The sequence below is a fragment of the Phalacrocorax aristotelis genome, chromosome 3 (assembly GCF_949628215.1).
Source record: "Phalacrocorax aristotelis chromosome 3, bGulAri2.1, whole genome shotgun sequence".
Classification (NCBI taxonomy): domain Eukaryota; kingdom Metazoa; phylum Chordata; class Aves; order Suliformes; family Phalacrocoracidae; genus Phalacrocorax; species Phalacrocorax aristotelis.
The window spans coordinates 127,646,509-127,666,916 of NC_134278.1; the positions used below are offsets into that span (position 1 = coordinate 127,646,509).

General features: G+C 45.5%; 1 protein-coding gene across 2 annotated transcripts in view; it reads left to right on the top strand.

Moving 5' to 3' along the window:
• The window catches only part of TRIM67 (tripartite motif containing 67), a 36,120-nt gene extending 23,628 nt beyond the window's left edge, over positions 1–12,492 (top strand). For both annotated transcript variants that reach the window (XM_075089537.1, XM_075089536.1), the window contains exons 7-10: positions 1,058–1,196; positions 2,256–2,559; positions 8,523–8,685; positions 9,987–12,492. In XM_075089537.1, the coding sequence (XP_074945638.1) occupies positions 1,058–1,196; positions 2,256–2,559; positions 8,523–8,685; positions 9,987–10,052 (672 nt within the window). In that variant the 3' untranslated portion in view covers positions 10,053–12,492. The remainder of the gene's footprint in view (positions 1–1,057; positions 1,197–2,255; positions 2,560–8,522; positions 8,686–9,986) is intronic.
• The last annotated feature ends 7,916 nt before the right edge of the window (positions 12,493–20,408 follow it).

Here is a 20,408-nt window from a genome sequence, read left to right on the forward strand (position 1 = left end):
TCCATTAAAGATCATCAGCTAACTCAGGACCCAAGAGATTTTGATATTTGTAGCAGCCTCCATGGTAGCAAAGTGGACAAACACATGGCGTGCTGTAAACTTAAGTAATTCCTTTCTTATTCATCACATAATTCACTTTGGGTTCATATCAAAGAGCCGTAATTAACAGGACTACTCTTGGGCATATACCTAAGTGTCTTAACTGAACCGGAGCCTGAGTGGTCTGCTTAGTCACAGCCGTCTTGAGGGCATTTGCTACCATAAATCTATGGATTTCACAGACTGAGAGAAATCAGAGGAGGAAAGGAATTGTGGCTTTCAACCCGCTGCCAAAACAGGATTTTTTTTACTTTTCTGGTCACTTTCTGTTCAGTTTTCCAACAAACATGGGGTTTCTAGGCTTCTTTTAGTTCACCATAGACCCTATAATCTGACTGATCCTCTTCAGAAGTCTGCCTAGATGTTCCTCCTCCTGAAATATTTCACATTACACAAGTGCTTGCAGTTTAATAAATCTTTGCAGACTTTTATGATGTCTCTGTTGTCTAGTTGCCATTTCATCATGTGATGCATGTGATCCTAATCTTTAGGAGGTCAGTTTCTTCTAGCTCTGTGTTTGCAGGTTTCAAAATTATATTTTAACACAGGCATGAAGCAACCTTTCCGTCAGGATAAAACTGTATTTACTCAGGTTTTTTGGTCCCACATAAATATAAGAACGGCCATAGTGGGTCAGACACTGGGACTGCTACCCAAAATGGTGTTTTAGAGGAGAAAATGACAAAATTTAAGATCTTTCTGTGTTGCCCATTTTTGCTGTACTCTTCCAGCTTCATCTTCACCTTAGTGTCTCTGCTGCTAACCATCCTAGATGCCTCCACTGCTGTGGCTGTCCGGGCTATAACAGCATAAGTTCTACATCCTGGGTAGCAATAGGAAGCTGTTTGCTTGTGGCTTCTAAATAGAAGTCTTCACATGTGATCACAAGGCACAGAGAACCAATTAAACTATGTCCCTCTTTCTCTTTCTCTTTTTTTTTTGGGGGGGGGGTGTTTAGGAAGTATATGTTGGCAAGGAGACTCTCTGCACCATCGATGGCCTTCATTTCAACAGTACTTATAATGCAAGAGTCAAAGCTTTCAACTCATCAGGAGTTGGTCCTTACAGCAAGACAGTTATCTTACAGACGTCAGATGGTGAGTTGGGTTTTTGACTGTTTCTAAGTGAAAAGCTGCAGGTCTCAGTGGCCGGACACTTGCATCCCTTTATACCCTCTAATGTCTTTGGTGCTTACGGGCATGGAGATTTTGGATCCCAGCAGGGAGGCCAGGAATCAAGTGTGCACAGGGACTGACCTCTCCTCCCAGGACTTGTGGGGATTTTCCATTATCAGTAACACTTCAGATTTCAAATAATGCAATTTTATTTGGCTGTAGAAGTCTGGGGTCTAACTAAGATTCTTATTTGCTTAAGTGTACAGAAGCAGTTATGCAACACACGGGATGTTTTTGTGTCACTCTGTCTCCACTTCTCCATAAATCTTTGGAATTTGCCTTTTTCTTCACTACTGCTTCAATTTCACAGCAAGCTTTGATAATACAGAGATGGGAATTCATGCTTCTTCCTCTGTAATTATACCTGACATCCATACAGGCATTACAAGAAGTTCATCTTCATTAATGATATTGTAATGAATCGAGAAGTGCATGCTATTATCACTTCCACTTCTATGCTGTGTTGCCAAAATAGGCCAGTATAAAATATTTATACTTTAAGAGCTTTTTCTGGTTTTATTTTTTTTCCTTTTTTTTTTCCTCCTTTGATAAACCAGTGAAGTCAGTCCTAGCCAGCCAGTCCTAACCACCTAACACAGTGGAACTCCATTTCCATTAAAGGTGATCCTGAACCAATTTACCTATGTGAGCAGTTTCCATATCATGGAGAAGCCTTTGTCTCCTCAGTGACTTCCTTGTTACTGTGTGAGAACAGAAAGTCGCTGCCCATAGCAGCTCACGTTCAGAGGAACAAGCACAGATAATAGAAGGCACTTCTGAACTGAAAAACAGCAGGGTACCGGCTCAAAGCAATCTTGTGTAGCTGCCTACAGTAACGAGGAAAGATTGTCTTTATTATTTGAAAGTGCAGTGGGGTCTTTGGGAAGGCAGAATCTCATTCTCCTAGTTGAAGTAAAGCAGACAACACTTGAACACAGCCCGTTCTGCCATAATCCTGCCTTTCCTTTTCCCCTTACACAGTGGCGTGGTTCACCTTCGACCCCTCCTCAGCTCACAGAGACATAGTGCTGTCGAATGACAACCAGACCGCCACCTGCAACAGCTACGATGACCGGGTTGTTCTTGGCACAGCAGCCTTCTCCAAGGGCGTGCATTACTGGGAACTGCACGTGGACCGCTATGACAACCATCCGGATCCAGCCTTTGGTATTGCCAGGATTAATGTCGTCAAGGACATGATGCTAGGCAAGGACGACAAGGCGTGGGCCATGTACGTTGACAACAACCGCAGCTGGTTCATGCATTGCAATTCTCACACCAATCGGTAAGCACCGCTTGCATGCTTTTCTCATTACCGATTGTTTTTTCTGCTTTGCATCAGAGGAAGGGGGCTCAGCAAGCCATCTAGTCCATCTCCCCGCTAAATGTACTTTATTCCTTCTTAAAAATCACTGGTGACGGCAATTGCACCTTAGAAGTCTGTGTTGGTGTTTGTTATCCTCATTGTTAGCAGATTTTTTCCTGAGCTATAGCCCAAATCCCGCCCTGCTGTGATTTAAGCCCGTTATTGCACGTCCCACCTGCAGCACGCTGGGATGGAGGATTTCTCTCTCATTGCTGGAGGAGCGTGGGGAGAAAGACGGTTGGTTCCCTTCCTTAGGAGGAATCTTGACTGCAGGGTTGCACAATTACTAGGCAAAGCACTGGTGATCACCTGTCCAAAATGCAGGTGTTTATTGCCAGTCCTGAAAGCTCATTAAAGGTAATGCTGAAGGTCACACCTAGGGTGATCTGGACACAAGGGACTGTTTGGCATGGAGGGCTAAGTGACAGCTTCCATCCAACGGAGCCGTTGTACTGAAGAGCTTTGAAAAGTGTCTCAACTAGTACAACCAACTTACACAAAGGAGGATTTCAGAATGCCCTTGACCCATCGTTACCAAACCCCTCTTTCTCCCACCACTCAGAGGCTCTGGGTGCTCTGTGCAAGAGCGGCGGGGAGACATGTTCTAACTGGAGTGACCTCCAGGGACCGATCACAGAGAGACAACGCGGATCGGCATAGATCCAGTTTGTGCTGACGCGGTTGCATGGCTTTCAGCGCTCGTGATGGTTACCTCTGCCTAGCGCCGGCTGTGTTGCCTTGCTGCGACGCTGGGCTGTGTAGGGAAGACATGGGCAACTTCGCTTGAAGCTCCCTGGGCTATCACCAGAGCAGAACTGCACTGCTCTCTCCGTGTCCCATGAGAGGGTCAGCCCGAGCTGAAGGTCAGCTGGGTACTTCGGGAACTGAGACCCTTGAGAAGATCTCCACTGAAGAGTGCGATTCAGGATCCTACGTCCCTTGCTTGTTCTGGAAATGGTGTATTTGTATGCCTACGCTACCATGAGGGGAGAGTGACGTACACATAAAGTGACCGACCAAGGATATGTAGTAGGTCTGTGGCAGAGCAGGAATCAGTTTCAATTTAGTTTTCTACTGACTGTCCCAGCAGGTCTTCCACACTCACTAGCTCAGGTGTTGTTTTTGTTATACCAAATGGTTAAAGAAAGGCTTGCAGTGATTTTTAAAATGCTCAAATGCAGGTATTGTCTCCTTAAAGAGATAAGTTCATGCCAACATGCACTGCATCCTAAAGCTGGTGGTAGCGTCTCCTGTTGAACGGTCATTTATACTCTAAAGCATACTTCTATTTTAAGTAAGTATACTGCAATTGCTGGGAATTCTTGTTTGAAGCATAGTTTGGTTTTGCAGTTCGTTACAGACAGGTGGAAGAACCTTGGAGCTGGATCAAAAGCTATCTGAAGTCAACTGGAATATTTTCCATGGCTCCAAAGACCTCAGATCATGCCCTGAGAAAATATAGAGTAAAATTACATCCGTATAACGAATACATCCAAAGGTTCTCTGTCCCTTTAACATCTTGATTCGATTTAGGGCGGAAGTAATGTTAAGCTGTATTAATTTTAATGCTCTGTGGAACAGCTTATGTTTTCTGGAAAAAAAGCTGGCAACCATTCTGCGTACTACTGTCCCAGAAACCTATTTTATGGATGTGGTCCTTGGCATGCTCCTCCCGGCAAGCAACACACGAGCTAAGCAAAAGCTTTTTCTCTGGGAAGCACAGTGGAAACATTTTGGATTTCCAATCATCCTGCTTAAACAGGAAATCAAAGTGCTTTCTGTTGATGATAGTTTCCCAGTTTTTACTAGATAAAACACAAAGGCTTTGCAAGGACGTCCAAGGGATGGGTAGACCCATGCAATATCTGATCAAGTGAAGTACACTCGTAAAGGGCATGTAGTCTTATGAAATCACATGCGCTTCAATGAAATTAGGTCCAGGCATTATATTTTTAACCGTGACAGTCAAGTAGGTCACTTTCTTAACTCATTAGCTGTAATAGTCCTGTGGAAACAGTTATTGCTGCCTAGCTGTTTTTCCCCACTGGAGACAAGGGCATGAGAGCACAGTATCACAGTCCAACGGCAATTTATTGTCAGCTTCTAGCCTCTCGGATGTTATTGTGATGGAGGTTACATCTTGGTAATCATTTCATGCATCCTAATCTTCATGGGAATAAATTAGGGCAATAAATAAATGACTAGCTTCAGGGATAAGCTGAGGTGGAGCTTGAAAGACCTATTCATGGGACCGGTCACGCTTAGAGTACTTTCCTGTCCTTTCACTCACAGCATGCAAAATCATACCTGTCCACATCCTTAAAAACTAGCGTGACTTCTGTAATGCTGGAAGAAGAGGCATGAACAGAAGACTGTAATGCTATCAGAAACAGAGGGAACCTTCGAGAATAGTTTGAGCAAACTGGTTTACAAAATGCTTTTGGGCAGGGGTGTAGCTTTGTGAGGTACCTTTCAGCCTCGTAGTTCCTGGAAATAATCAGTTCACACCAGAGGTGCTGTATGCTCATTGCTAAGAGGCGCAGGCATTCATTGCAATAGATCCATTCCTTGTCAAAGTTCCCGAGAGCGGGAGTACCTGGTGCTATAGGCGATGCTCTAGCCGCTACGTGGTTAGGTAAAGAAAGAGGTGGAAGTTGCACTGAAAAGTTTTGTACTGAAAGACAGTGGGTAGCCAAAATCTAGACAATTTGGAGTGTAGTCTTAAGCCCCCTGCGATCAGAAGAGTCTCTGCACTGACTTCAGAGATCTCACGATCAGGTTTTCACCACACAAAAATGTTACAACTGACTGAAAAATACCGTCCTTGACAATAGATATGGTAAAGTTGTTAAGTTACTGTAAAGCTCACGATTAAAATAATGTCAACGGAGAGTTAAACTAATTCTTCCGTTTATTAAAGTGTTCATAAATCATTAAGCTTTATTTTTCAGTAATAGTGAAACTTATTATTTTTCTTAATTCCTCAAACCGTTCCCTGCAGTTCTGTTCTGCACATCGTCCAAGCTGCTGCTGAAAGCATCTTAGAGTAGCAGCCTCCACTGCCACAGGCAACGGCATTTTTCATGGTAGCCAAATTCCCCTGTCTGCACTGCAACCTTCCAGGCTTCCGCACAGCACTTCAATGCTCAGGGCTTATCGTCGCTCACAGAAATGAAAATATGCCGGACTGTGAGAAAAGAGGTGTGAGAAGTGGGATTTACTTGAAATAGCGAGGGGTGCATATCTTCAAAACAGGATTATCATTTAATGAATGCTAAGTATTTATTGAAGTATTGTAACAAACAGCTGTATTTTCCTTTTACATGGCCTGCAGATTACTAGAGGCCTATGGTATAATTGTTGTTAAGTAGTTTAAAAAATGCATTACAGTAAAGCAGCAGCTTTTTTACATGCTGCCGGAGAAGTGTTCCAGGAGAGAGCAACATCAGTTTGAGTCTCTTGAGCTAGCTGGCTTCTTTTATTGCAGCTAAGGCATTTATTAGAAAAAATTATCCTGTAATACTGAATGATGTATTAAAAGCATGTCTAAATGGTGTACTAGGTGATGCCTAAGTCATGAGAGTGAGGAAATGCCTTGCGTAAGTTTGCTCATGAAACTTTGACTCTCCCACCTCTCCTCCTAAAGGAAACGACCATGACATTAGTCCAGAAAGCACAGGAGTCCTCGAAGTGCTGTTCCCAAGGAAATCATGGGGTGCTCGGGAAGAGCAGCTGGTCAGCCTCAGCAAAAGCCCAGCCTCCCTGCCCTGGCAGCAGCATGGTGAAGTGCCCCTGCTTGCTTTTGCTCTGGCTTCATGCTGCTGGAGCTGGTTGCTCATTGTGGGGAGGCGGCAGCTGAGGTACGGGGCAATCTACCCACCGAAGTCCTGCAAGGCTTGTGGCAGCGAGGAAGGGAGAGGGTCCCCGTCCCTCTGCTTGGTCCCCGCACCCTCGTGGCTCCTGGAGGGGCCTCAGCTGGGTCCTGCGCTTGCCTCGGCTGGGCTCTGCAGGCAGCGTCTATCTGCTCTTCAGCGGGGTGTCCCCGGGGGCTGCAGAGGGGTCACTCAATGTCGCTGTGCAGCACAGCTAATTAGTCCACAAGAAGCAAATTAGCTTATCATATAGGAAAGAGCATAATAATCTCAAAAAGGCAAAGTTGCTGTTTCTGGTTCCCTAGGAGAATCAATGTCATTTAAAAGGATGTCATAAAAATCTATTTTAAAACACTGCAGGATATAAACCATAGTGCCCTACAATCAAAGCTGCTCCTAAACAGAGAAAAAAGATAGAAGTAATCTATGTGTGAATAGCTGTAGATCGTAGCACTCTTGCTTCCCTCAATCTCATCATGGGTTTTATGATTGAGTGCTTTTAATAAAACAGTTTAGGTACTGAGATACTGAGGATAGGTAAGCATCTTAACTTTTGTTGAAAAAAGAATTTACTTTATGGTTTTGAAAAAGAGCTTAAAGAGAAACAAATTAATGCTTATAGGACCAGAAAGCAAATAAGAGGAACTTGAGAACGGTGAAGTCTGAAGTCTAATGCATCTCAGAGCCAGTCGTGATTCTCAGCTATACTATTGTTGGAAGAACTTTAGAGAAGTCAGAATAGCATTCGACAGTATTATGGCACAGATAAAACTCCCTTTACCTTCAGAGGAAATGCCATGTGCCACGTTTAGTCCAAAGGTAACCTCTTTATGACACCTAGTGGACAACATGAAAATTTCTTACCCTGCACTATATTCTCCCTAATAATATCTTGATCCCTCCCCTCCCCCTTTTTTTTTTTTATGTTTTGCCTACTTATTGTGATAAATTTTACATTAAAATTGCATTAATCTTGTGAATGTTGTGTGCCTGAGGGGAGCGCGTGGGACAAAAGACAGCCGCTTCCTTTCCTACTGCAAATTATTTGAACTCTGATTTACCCTGAACAAATTGTGTCAGGCTGTAAATCCATCGCAGAGCCCCCATGATGTTAGCAGAGTAGCAGTGCCTGTGGCCAATCTGCATATCTAGTAGATGTTTTTGCTCAGTGCTCTTTAAAGTAATACTGGGTTTGACTAACCCCCAAATCAAAGTGCATTAACATCAAATCGCTCAAGCGTGTAATGGCCGGCAGAGTCTGTCCTGGCAAGCTCTGATACCACGGTAGCTCTCAGCAGCTGCTCCTGACACAACCAATTCTCACTGGTATTAATAACTGTGCCTGCGCGCTTGAGACAGCTCCCAGCCCTATAGCTGAGCACCCTGTCAGCCAGGGAGCTGCGCTTATCCCTAACCAGCCCCACCTTCCCTTCTTCCCCAAAACCACTATCTGGTGTACCCGTGCTGGCTCCCTGGTTTCTGGAAAGCTGCGTCCCCTTAGGGGATGCCAAGGTGAGTACTCAAACTGGAAGTCCGAGTCTCGAGCTTTTAGCACGAATAAGGACTAGAATGGAATTCTGATTAGGAGCTCAGCTTTCTGCTCTTTCACTCCCTGCTGTGCATCACTTCGCTATAGCAGGGGTGCGCTGAGGAGCCGTGTCGCCATGACTCCTGTCCCGCACACTCGGTAGGGACCTGACCTGCTCCCCTCCGTGTCTCTCATCAGTTGAGGGGACCTGTTGGCTCTGGACCCCATTTTCAGCTCTGAGATTGCAGTTGGAGGACAGATGGACCTAATTTTGCTTTAGGATCCCCCCATTAAGCTCCCACGAATGTTACATGTGCTTCAGATAAAGGTGCGGATCCATCATTGCCAAATGCCGTGGGGATAATCATGTCACCGTGCTGCTCCCCTCTCCCTTTGCTTACTAAGACGGGCTTGTCCTAGAGAGAGCAGTGGCGGTGTAGCACTCTGCCTTCACCAACGGTGTGGTCGCTTTTATACCTTAGGACGGAAGGAGGAGTTTCTAAAGGTGCCACCGTTGGCATTCTCCTGGACCTGAATAAGCACAACCTGACCTTTTATATAAACGGGCAGCAGCAAGGGCCGCCAGCGTTTGAAAACATCGAGGGCGTCTTCATGCCTGCACTGAGCCTCAACCGAAACGTCCAGGTAACTCTTCCGCAGTTCGGTCCCACTTACCCGTCTCATCTAAAGGAGAATGTACGCTACCGGCCATTGCTGCGGGGGCTGATAACGTCCCCTGTAGGTGGTCAGTATGGACAGGGGCTCTTCCCTTCTCAGACTGACACCTAGGCTACTAACACTTGCTGGAAAACTGCATCTGACCTTCTGGCCTGGCCTCACAGATGCGAGGAGTGAGGCTGTAAAAACAAGTAAAAGTACTTGCGCGCACTAATTCCTGCACTTATTTTGCTGCAACGCTCCGTTCGGAAAGCAGCGGTGCTAAGGCTTCCTCTGCCAGTTTGACTAAAAAACATGAGTATCCTAATTCCTTTTAGGTCTCATGTTTGGAGATTATTAATGTTGGCAAGAGACAGAAATGTGAGCAGCACAGTGGTAAGGAGAAGAAAGACAACGTAGGTCAGGGAGTTATTGCAACAGAGAAGACCCAGTCAGCACATCACTCCTGCTCCTTCTGAATTTTGGAGATTGCTCCCCGTTTTCAAGAGGATCTCCTCTTGAATGCATTTTTTACTTCGAGACCACTGTATATGGCTAGAAACAGGATGTAGTGTAAGGGAGAACCTATGGAAACGCCCAGGAGCCTGAGGACCGAAGGATGTCAGCTTAGGTCAGGCAAGACCAGTGCAGCCAGGGTGGAACACTCATCATTTAAAACACCCAAAGTGAAACCAGAAACCTCGCGTGGCCTTATTAGTACACGAACATTTACCACAACTGAGTTACGGCAAAGTGTGGCCAACAAGGTGGTGGCGGGGGGGAACTCTTGAGACTTGTGATTGCTGTTGAGTGGTGCTTCGGTACGTCTGTGTGGGAACCCTGATCTTGTAGGGATCCCAGGTTACGGAAGGAGCACAAAAATGTCCTGTGCTCCATCCTGCCAGGACAGCAAAGATAAAAATATTTGCTCCATGGGCTCCACTGTGTGATCCCTGTCCCGAGGTACTCACAGTCCCTCACACAAAGACGCCATCCGCCTTGTGTGTAGCGAGCAGCACAGCTGGACACCTACAACCCATGGCTGGATTTGGGCAGAGATACAGACACCTGGCTCCTAGCCCCCAAGGTGTTCAGGAGGGAAGGGGGAAGGAGACTTGCTTATTTCAGGGGCTCAGTATCACCGCCATTAATATTCTCAGTGACTTAAACCTGGAGACCTGAAGTCCTACAGCCCTTCCCCTGTCATTTACTTGCTCTTGGCCTTCTCAAACGTTTTCTGCTGAGGACGTCCCACTTTTGAATCTACATGTTATTTCTTCTTTGCGCAGGTGACGCTGCACACAGGACTGGAGGTGCCGCAATGCATGAAACAGCCCAAGTTACCCAACAACTAGTGAAGCCGCTGCCCGACCCTGTGCTGGATTCTGTAAGCTTTCTCAGTGTGATTTGGCACTTTTCAGTAAGTCAGTATAAACGCATTCTCTTCCCTGACTTAAAACATCGTACAGCGTGTTGCTCACCGACTAATCCGCTAGTTACAGCTAGCCCACTCCTTTCTTAATTTAACAGCTGTAGCAGGCATACCCACTGAACTGGCGCTCGATTGCAGGTGCGTACCTGAACATATATTTACACTGCATTGCATACATATGTGCACATATACACACGTACATTTATAAAGCAAAAGGTTAAAGAGTGTATTTTCTCTCTCTCATGGCTGGATTTGTGCTTAAAAGTTGGTAGGGATGCTGGAAAAAATGGGTAGGACTAAGTCTGAGGGACAAGGGCTGTTGGAGCAGTTTACCAGTAGGTGAACTGGATTCCCTTGCCACCTGAAGCCCTTAAATCAAGAAAGCATATGTTTTGCCAGCTGAATTGGAGGCTGTGTGCTCAAGAATTCCTGGTTGTCCATTACATTCAGGGCTGAAATGACCATTAATTATTCCTTGTGGCTCTAGACTGCAGTAAGCTATGGGGTAACGTTCCCCTAGAATTCAGTGGCAGAACTTACCTCGTTATCTTCAATAAGATTGGTTTCCGAACACTGCCACGTAACAGTTGCACTCATTTTAGCTAACACCATGATACGTGCAGAATTCAGATACAAAAAGCAGAGAGAAAAACACCCTTGGTGTGGTTTAGTGTTTGTTATTTAGGTGTAATTGTGGAGACTATCAATCACATACAGAGCTGATTGTGGTTATCAGCACAACTCTTGAAAAATGGTGCAGGGGAAATCCCTTCGAATTGAATTAATAAGAAATTTTTTAAATATAGCACATGCAGACTATCCCATGCAGAGAAATGCTGCTTTCCAGCCTTGATCCTGATAAGCCCTGGGCAGCTCTAGTTCCAATGTAGCTTTGAGATCAGAAGCCTTAATTTTCTATTAGATTAACATGAGCTAATTAATGTTTTGATCCCAATGAGGCACTTGAGCAAGGGAGATTCATAGCATTCATGTGAAATCTGTCCCTAAGAATTTTTCTGGATTGGGACATAAATCTTTTGCAAGACTTAATTGTGTCTGGCATCTCCCATGAAAACAAGCAGCCGTTTCAGGCGCTGCCTGTGACAACTGGAGTCTGACTGACAGGGAACTTTTCCCAGTCGTGGCACTATCACCTGCACACTGTTGTCAGAAAACACATTGATCTGTGTGTGCGCTTCTTTTCCTCTGGCCCCAGTTAACGTATGCAAGTGTGCGCGTATAGCGGCAACGGGTAAGGACAAGATGCAGCAGGCTGCGTGAGCCCATCACGACTCAGACTCTGTCACTCTAACCCCACGTTAAGCGTGGTGCTGTCAAACCTAAAAAGCATAAACTCTTAAATCCCATCGATGTACTAGTTCCTGTTTTTAAATCCTGCTGCTTATACAAATTTTTCTCTCCACGCATATGTAGACGCACACTTATTGTGTAATAATATGCATATATGTTATTAGACATGTAATAATTAAGCCTGAAAACAAATATTCTAACCGAAATCCAGCTTACTGCCTTGCGTTAAACAACAGCCATAGGACAAACAGCCCAGGCCTGCCTCCGGGCAGCCTGCCAGCCCCCAAGCATCCTGCTGCAGGTCCACTTCTGGTCTCTGGCCGGAGCACATCGCTCAGGTAGTGCTGAGCGACGGCAGGGCTTCCCTGTGGTGGAGCAGCCAGGAGCCTCCCTGGGGTCACCCCCCCTCGCAGCCGTTGCGGGGAAGGGGAGGCAGCCCAGGACGAAACAGTCCCGGGCTATTGCACAGACAAAAGGCAATCTGCCACCATGCTGCCTGTAACCAACCAAGCATCCCGCAGCCCATCTCTTCTGCAGAACAGCAGCGCACCTTCAGTGATGTCAAGACTGAAATAGGGAATAAAACCGATGGGAGAAGATAACAAGTTTTTAAGTGGGAAAGCAACGGTACTTTCTTCAAAGTCTGGAATGGATTGTATTAGTAAATCTGTAGACATTGGAATAACTGTGCTACGCTCGTCTTGGTTTCTTAAAGAATAGCAGAGACCAACTGTGTTATAATTTTCGCTTTTGTTTAATACCATATGAACTCGTGCAGGATTTTCTAATTAGTGGGTCTGTTTTAACCTACCTCAGCTAGAATGCTACCGGACCCTGAATTTCCTCTTGAGTGTGCTCTTCTATGTACCTAACAGCTGTAATCATAGCATTGGCTTTGAGTATTGCCAGCCAGGGCAGTGTATGGGAATACTGTACATAAGTTGCACATAGTTTTTTATATTGGGACACATCCCGTAATAATTTTAATACAGAAGGCACTCCACTTTCACTTGTATTAAAGCCAAAACGGCATTGTTTGTTTTGGGACCGAACCTTTGCCTTTACCCCCAACTTCTGTGAATGCAACTCAAACGAATTTACACCTTTCCAACCTTTAACCATCACCAGATGTTTAAGATTAATTCTGACTGGGTTTTGGAAGTGTTTGCAGTACTCGGTTTTGGTTTTCATAGCTGCTTTGGTATTGGTTCCTGGTGTGTTATACCTTGGGTAGAACACGGTGAGTGATACGGGCTACTAATTTCTAATGGAAGTACTGACAGTAGGTAGGGAGATGCTTCAGTGCTGTAGAGAAGCTCTCTTGTTATCCTCTACACATTCTAACATTCAAAAAAGTAGGGTACAGACTAGCTACCATTACAGCCTCTTTTTAACCTAGAGGAAATGCAAATAAAATAAAAGGAATACGGTTAGAAGTAGGTAACCTACATTAGTAAGACTAATTTAGCCTAGGTCAAAAGCTAAACAAAGTGGTTGTGCGTGTCTGTGTGTACACATTCAAGGACTTGGGTTTGGCATGGCCCGTAGCAATAAACCAATTACCCCAGTAGAGCGTAGTCTCATGACTTCAGCTGAATACATTTTGGTAGTTTGATTAACAGAAATAATGCGTAAGTAGTTAGAATTACACTAGGAAACTAATTACTCCACACGTGAATATTTATGCAGAGCATCCAGACGGCTGTGGCCATCTGAACACAGCCAGAGCAGAATTTTCCCTTTGCAGGACAGCATCGGGTGGGGAGACGTAGGGCGCTTCCACCTCTCTGCTCAGGCTGGAGGTAGTTTGCTTCTCTGCAGGTAACTCCCCCGAGGTCCATCTCGTTATAAACCCAGCAGTTTGCACGTTCTTTGTCTACAGCATCTCTCATACCGGTTTTTGTTTCCTCCAAATCCCTTCTTTAGGAAGGAGCCAGCCTTTAGTGCTATAGTCCTTGCAGAAACTGTGTTGTTGACTGCCTAGGGAGAACCCAGGGGGCTGAAGAGTACCATAGATACCCAAGGGGACAGCTGTGGGTGCTCTTGCTTCCTTTTGATTCCTTGGGGTATTTGCACAGCTCTGAGACTCCAAGCTCCCCCAGCACCTGGGCCCGCACAGAGCTGCCTTTCAAGGGGCTCCTAGAGGCCAGGCTGCTCCTTGTAAGCAGCAGAGCAGAGCCTTTCGCACTGGGGTGAATCCCATCCACTCTGGTACAGAGCCCACACAAGGTAGCTGTGAATGGACTTAATGGTTTTTAAAAAAAACAAACCAAAAACAAATCACAAACAAAGCACAACCAAACCAGCCCTCCTCAAATAAACATAACGAAGCTTGACTTCTGCATACAGCGATTTGGAACCTCTGCACAGCTGCTCAGTGAATACAGCAGGCAAACTTTCTGCCCTGCAGAGCAACAAGGGACTCTCGGTTTTCATCTACCCCTGCGAACACCAACCTTCGCGTTTGTGAACCTTCCTCCCAGCTCTTTCCTCTGCAAACTTCCCGGTTAAGTTTAGTGGGAACAAAGAGAAGCAGCGCGCCATCAGGAGCATCGCCAGACTTCCCAAAGCACGCAATGCTGCACAATTTCCACTCCCATCTTTTCCCCTCATCAACTCAAACAGAGCTCACAAGAAGATCTCTTACTAAGGCTTAATGTCAGTCTGAGCACAGGCCTAGTTGACAATCCCCTATTACTTCTGCTATGGAAAGGTATGTGCTGTAAAGTAAACGTCAGTGAGGACAGTAGCGTACTGTGATGTATCATGAATTTGGAAAGCAATTTGGCTTCTAAAAACATAGAAAAGAGGCAAACAGCATTGTCACCTGTGTACTTGCCTCTTCAGCTAAGATACATAGGGGAAAATACATTGGACTGAACAAAATAAATAAAATTTAAAAAGCATGAGCTTACATATATCAGAGCTTAAGAGGAAAAGTATTAAATGTAATTTATTATATGCAAAATGTTCCATCGTGCTGTAAATAATACCATGATAGTGTATTGCTGTAGTTTGTTCTTGGCTGGTGGTAGAGTTCTGTCGTAGTGCTCTGTAAGCTTTTCGTTTTGGTTTTGGGGATTTTTTCCCCCCCCAAAGTGTAGTCAGTAAAGATGGCAGAGAGCACCCAGTGCTCTGGTTTCTGAGTTGTTCTAGAGCAAGAAGATATGCAAGACGCAGCTTTTTTTTTTTCTTTCTTACATAATAATATTTCTTCAGCAAGGTGAGAGAGAGGCGAGATCAAGGCTAAGCTGCCACTGCCCCTGTACGAAAAACACCGTGCTTGCGCCTGCCAACAAGAGGCGGTGCATTTTTGGACCATTATTCAGATTACCCGTTCCTGTGAGAAGGGATGCAAAGTACCAACAACCTGGTAACAGCAGCTTTCTGGTGCCGTGTAGTAGCATGTCCTTTGCTCACGGGCAGAAGGATGAGGAAAGAGAGTAGTTAGATGTGATCTCAGGCCTTACCAGCTTTGCAGCATTCTGCTTAAATAGCGAAGTTCAAGAATTCAACTTTGAACCAGGCAAGATGATATGAAAACCCCAAGCATCTTGGCTAGATCAGCTTTGGAAGGGAGATTACCGTTTCAAGCCCTTCAACAGGTTACAGTAACAAATCATCCACACTGCAAATGTAAAGGGCACTTGTCACTGAAAATTACCGAACAAAGATGGAGAGTCTTTTGGTTTTGATTTTTTTTTTTAAGTGAGCTGCTTCTAGCTTTTCCTGACAACATTTCTGGCGATTCCTCTGCCCAGCGCTCCTGAACGCTGCACACACACAACCGGCTGCAGCGGCAGCCTAAAGCACAAATCCATCATAAGACGCACACAGTCTTCCTACGCGCGGAAGCCCATGCGCAAGCCACAGGGACTAGATGTGCGGGGCTCCTGCATCTTTGCACAATACAGGAGACAGATGTGCGTCTTACTGACAGAGGCACTCAGCAGCACTTTCCCCTTCTGTTAAGCGACGTTTTTGTTACCTTTGTTATTGCAAACAGATCCAACCAGAATTAATTACAAAATTATTTTTTACGCTGATTGAAGGATTTCTAACATTTTCTTGTGAAGCCGTAGATAGAAATATTCCTGGATCCCAGCTGCATTCCTTCATCCTCCACCTCCCTTAAATGTTGTCAATAAAAAACACTAACCTTTCTAGGTAGCATGGTGAGAAGACATTATGTGATGAATATAAAAAATAAATGCATGAGGTAAACCCGCTGTTATTTCTGATTGTTATATGAAGCATGAATAACACTAAATGTTGGCAACCAAAAAAGTGCAAAGGAATAAGAGAAACGGCATTCACTTCTGGTAAATGAAAGACGAGAAGTTGTTTCTGTTTTCTTCTTAACCACTACATTATTTTTTTCTTTACCGTCCTTTCCCACAGCTTATATGAATTTGGAGCTGGTGAAATATACATCTCTTCCGTATGTGGCATGTGTGTGTCACCAGATCAAGAGGAAAATACAAACTTTTTATAATTTTGTACCTGTAGCAAACGTTTGTATTTTTTGAATTGGAAACAAACTGCTTTTTGTCTTTTGGTCTGACTAAAACTTTGTGTATTATTATTATTATTACCACCCTTTTGGAAAACCTGACATATGAGTTTATGCTGTTTTACAGTTTCTAAATAAATTCTTAAAACATTGCCAACAAATTCAGCATCTGTACCCTATTTATTATTACAAATTATTATAAGAAGTTTTTTGTCGTACTGTAGATGAGGCACTCGTGCAAGATGCACACCTAACTCTAACTGTTGATACCTGCTTTGTTACCACAGTCGAGAATAATCCAGTAGCTGGAGAAAGCCGAGTCCTCCGTCAGAGCAACCATCTGTGCCTCAGCTTCAGACATCCCCTGGATTCAGTGGCGTGAAGCACCTCCCTTTCTCAGCACCGCTCCATTAGCTCTGGCTCAGGTTGGTTACAGAGTACCTGGGGATGTGTTATTTAGCTCCAACCCATCTTAGACACTTTGGGTGATTTCCCAGTCTCCAGAAATTTCCAACACTGGAGTCAGCAGAGCCTGGAAATAACTGGCACCGGTAGGATCTGCCTGGAAAGGCCTTTGGGAAGGTGTAAAAGTCAAACTGGGCAGAAAGCCTGTCAGGGCAGGGAAGACGAAACTTTGTGGGATGGTTTAAAATGACATACCGTCTTGGAGCTGCACACCTCTATCAAGCGGGTGCCTTGTGAGAGACTGAGCCATGCTAGAGAGGCAGCACCCTCAGCCCCTGCAAAACGGCACTCGCTGCAGCTACGCAACCTTCATAAATGTCTGTTCCTAAAGCAGAATAGGGCATGGCGACACACGGACAGCAGTGCCACGGTACGAAACAGAAACCCGGCCGAAACAATCAGAGCGAATACAGGCAGGAGTGGGGAGACACCATCCATCATGGCCTTTTGGGTTTTTTTTTTTCCCTGTAAGAGACAACAACACCTTGGCATCAACTCCTTCACGGCAAAGTGTTTGACTGGGAGGAAGGATAATCACCATGGTTTTGGCATATGAGGAGATGGGAACAGAGCTAACCGTCACAGGAAAGGGCATGCAAAAGAGAGCAGGTAAGGAGAAATTCTTGCCTTCTTCCTTTATCCCTCGTGCCTCTATTCGATGCAGGTAGAAGGCAAAATAAAATAGTCCCTGCTCTCCCTTGCCCATAATCAATCAGTTATTCAGTCAACACTGGCTTTCGTGTATCAGTACATGCTCCAAAAGCAATGCAGCCTGCTGCCTGAACATACGCTTACATAATCTGTTAATTACTTGGGTAATTAATAGCACACGCCAGTCCAGAGGAACACTAGGTGCATAACAGGTTCTCAGATTTGTTAGCCAAATGTCAGTTGTCACCATTTTTGTTAACGCATCTAGTAACAAAACAGGACTGAAGGTACCGTGTTTATCTGAGAACAGCATCCTACAAGGATGTAGCATGGCCGGCTCAATCCGCTGTGGGGATTTGATATATTAAAAAGTAAAAAAAGGGAACCTACCACCATACGACAGAACGTTTTCATAATGCATACACGCCAATGTTAAATGAGTGAGAAAATGCGAATTTTTAAATAAGCTTTTATTTTTTTTCCGCAAGTTTAACGTTCCGCTGTCAGCTTGGCATTTCAGTTTTCAGCTTTTTATTTTAAGAACGGAATTTTTTTTTCAACTATTCTTTAACAGAGCTTACAAGCTTGAGACCAGGACTGCAAAAATTAGGCGCTCCATTCTGACCAAGTTTCATTCCTATATAGCTTTTGAGAGCTGTGGGGGTGGAAAATGAACCCTTTAAATTACCAACGCTGATTGAGGACATAAACTCCCACAACACGTTACACCCAAAGCCAGCTGAACAAAACTTTATCTAGAAGCGAGTAGTGAAAAACCGAGTTCGAGGATTAACCAGGAATTAAAAAATAGAGGTTATGCCACAACATCCAAAGCCCATCCGTTGCCTCAACAAGCCTCGATGCTCTGTACTCAGCTCTGGTTAGCGATCACACCTTCACACGCAATCATGATTTGACATTTCTCTAAGTATGTAACCAGACAGGATTGTTAATTCTGGTATGAATCTGCAACCAATACTGAATAGGAAGAAATTAAATGATACAATTACGAAACGTGATAACAGTACTTAGCAACCCAACTCTGCACCACCCTGCTCTTCCCACATGGCTCCAGAAACACTCCCTTCCCCTTTTTGCCCAGCTCTTGTTCCCTCCGGGCCCTCTCCCTCCTCTTAGTCCTCTCTGTGCTGGCAGGACACTTCTCTAGGACCTGAAAGTAAGGCGGAAGGTCTGGGGGAAGGAGCATGCCAGGAAGCATCCCCTTCTGTGGTGTGGCTCCCCCCCAGAATACTTTCCTCTCCTGTGAAGGGGGCAGCCTCCGATGCTGCTGTTTGGGGTGTCCTCCTTGCCAGCTGCAGGCTGGCACAGACCTCGCTGCTCGCTCAGGGTTAGAGCGCGCCTTACTCAGGCTCCCAGGCGGCAGCCAGGCAGCGTGCTTTGCTCCCTCCCCGCCGAGGGGTACCCTGAATTTCACCAATACACCCAGAATTTTCCCCAGTAAGGGCTGTTTTCGTTCTTGGATACACCTGTTTCACTGCCAGAGCTGTTCAAACAAGCTCCAGATAACCTTACATATGAACAACACAGCAGGAACTTTTTCTTCTGTCATTTAACAGTTAACTTTATTTTTGCCTCCCTCTAAAATATTCAAGTTTCTTTAGCTTGAGGTAGAACGGAGAGGACATTTTGGAAGGTTACCAAGTATTGCCATTTCTAATGGAAACACAACCTTAAAACCAAAAAAATATTTAGGTACAGAGAACAAAACTGTTCTTTCAGAAACACCAAATCGCTGAAACCCAAATAGCACTAAAACTTCAGTTTTGAAAAAGATTTCAGAGAAAAGCCTTACAAGGCATAGAATCATTAAGGTTGGAAAAGACCTCTAAGACCATCAAGTCCCAACCATTAACCCAACGCTACCATGGTTCATAAACCATGCCCTGAAGGGCCACGTCTGCACGCCTTTTAAATACGCCCAGGGATGGTGACTCCCCCACCTCTCTGGGCAGCCTGTGCCAGGGCCTGACCACACTCTATAAACCTCCCCTGACACAGCTCGAGGCCGTTTCCTCTCGTCCTGTCACTAATGACCTGGGAGAAGAGACCAACCCCCACCTCACCACAACCTCCTTTCAGGCAGATGCAGAGAGCGAGAAGGGCTCCCCTCAGCCCCCTCTTCCCCAGGCTAAACCCCCCCAGCTCCCTCAGCCGCCCCCCAGCACACTTGTGCTCCAGACCCTGCCCCAGCCCCGCTGCCCTTCTCTGGACACGCTCCAGCCCCTCAAGGGCCTCCTTGTCCCGAGGGGCCCAAACCTGAGCCCAGCATTCGAGGTGGGGCCTCCCCAGGGCCGAGCACAGGGGCCCCATCCCTGCCCGGCTCCTGCTGGCCACACCAGGGCTGACACAAGCCCGGGGGCTGGTGGCCTCCTTGGCCACCCGGGCACTGCTGGCTCATGCCCAGCCGGCTGTCAGCCAGCACCCCCAGGGCCTTCTCCGCCGGGCACTTCCCAGCCCCTCTGCCCCAGGCCTGCAGCGCTGCCTGGGGTTGGTGTGACCCAAGGGCAGGACCCGGCACTTGGCCTTGTTAAACCTCACACAATTGGCCTCGGCCCATCGATCCAGCCTGTCCAGGTCTCTCTGCAGAGCCTTCCTACCCTCGAGCAGAACAACACTCTCGCCCAACTTGGTGTCATCTGCAGAGTTACTGAGGGTGCACTCAGTCCCCTCGTCCAGATCCTTGATAAAGATATTAAACAGAACTGGCCCCAACACTGAGCCCTGGGGAATCCCGCTCGTGACCGGCCACCAACTGGATTTAACTCCATTGGAGCATTGGAACACTGATCAAAACAAACATGAGTTAAACACAAACACCCAGTAGCTACTAAGTGTCTGCGTCTCATTTGGCTCAGTCTTACATGGTTTTGTTTTTAAAAACAAACAAACCAAGCCACTAAACCACCATTTGAAACAGTGCTTATTTGGAGATCTCTGCAGGGATATACAAGTTGAGTCCCTAACTCTTACCTGAGACAAAACTTCAGAGAATCTCATTTTCATTCCAAAGCAGATAATTTTGAAACCTTAAGAGGTTATGCTGGACCGGAAAACTGTTGTGCAGTTCCACTATCCACTAACAGATCATAAGGATACAGAAACAGATGTTTGCCCAGTAAGTGTCTGGGAATACCTGCTTCAGGTTCAGAGCAAGTAAGGTATTGCTTTTTCCATATTCCTTCCAGATGAAAGCGAAGACCTATATATTTTAATCCATTAATTAATGGATGAAATGAATGTTTTACTTATAGCCAACGAGCTGATTCTAGAAAGTGAAATGCTTTCTTTAGCACGTATTGACTACTAAAATAGCCTGTG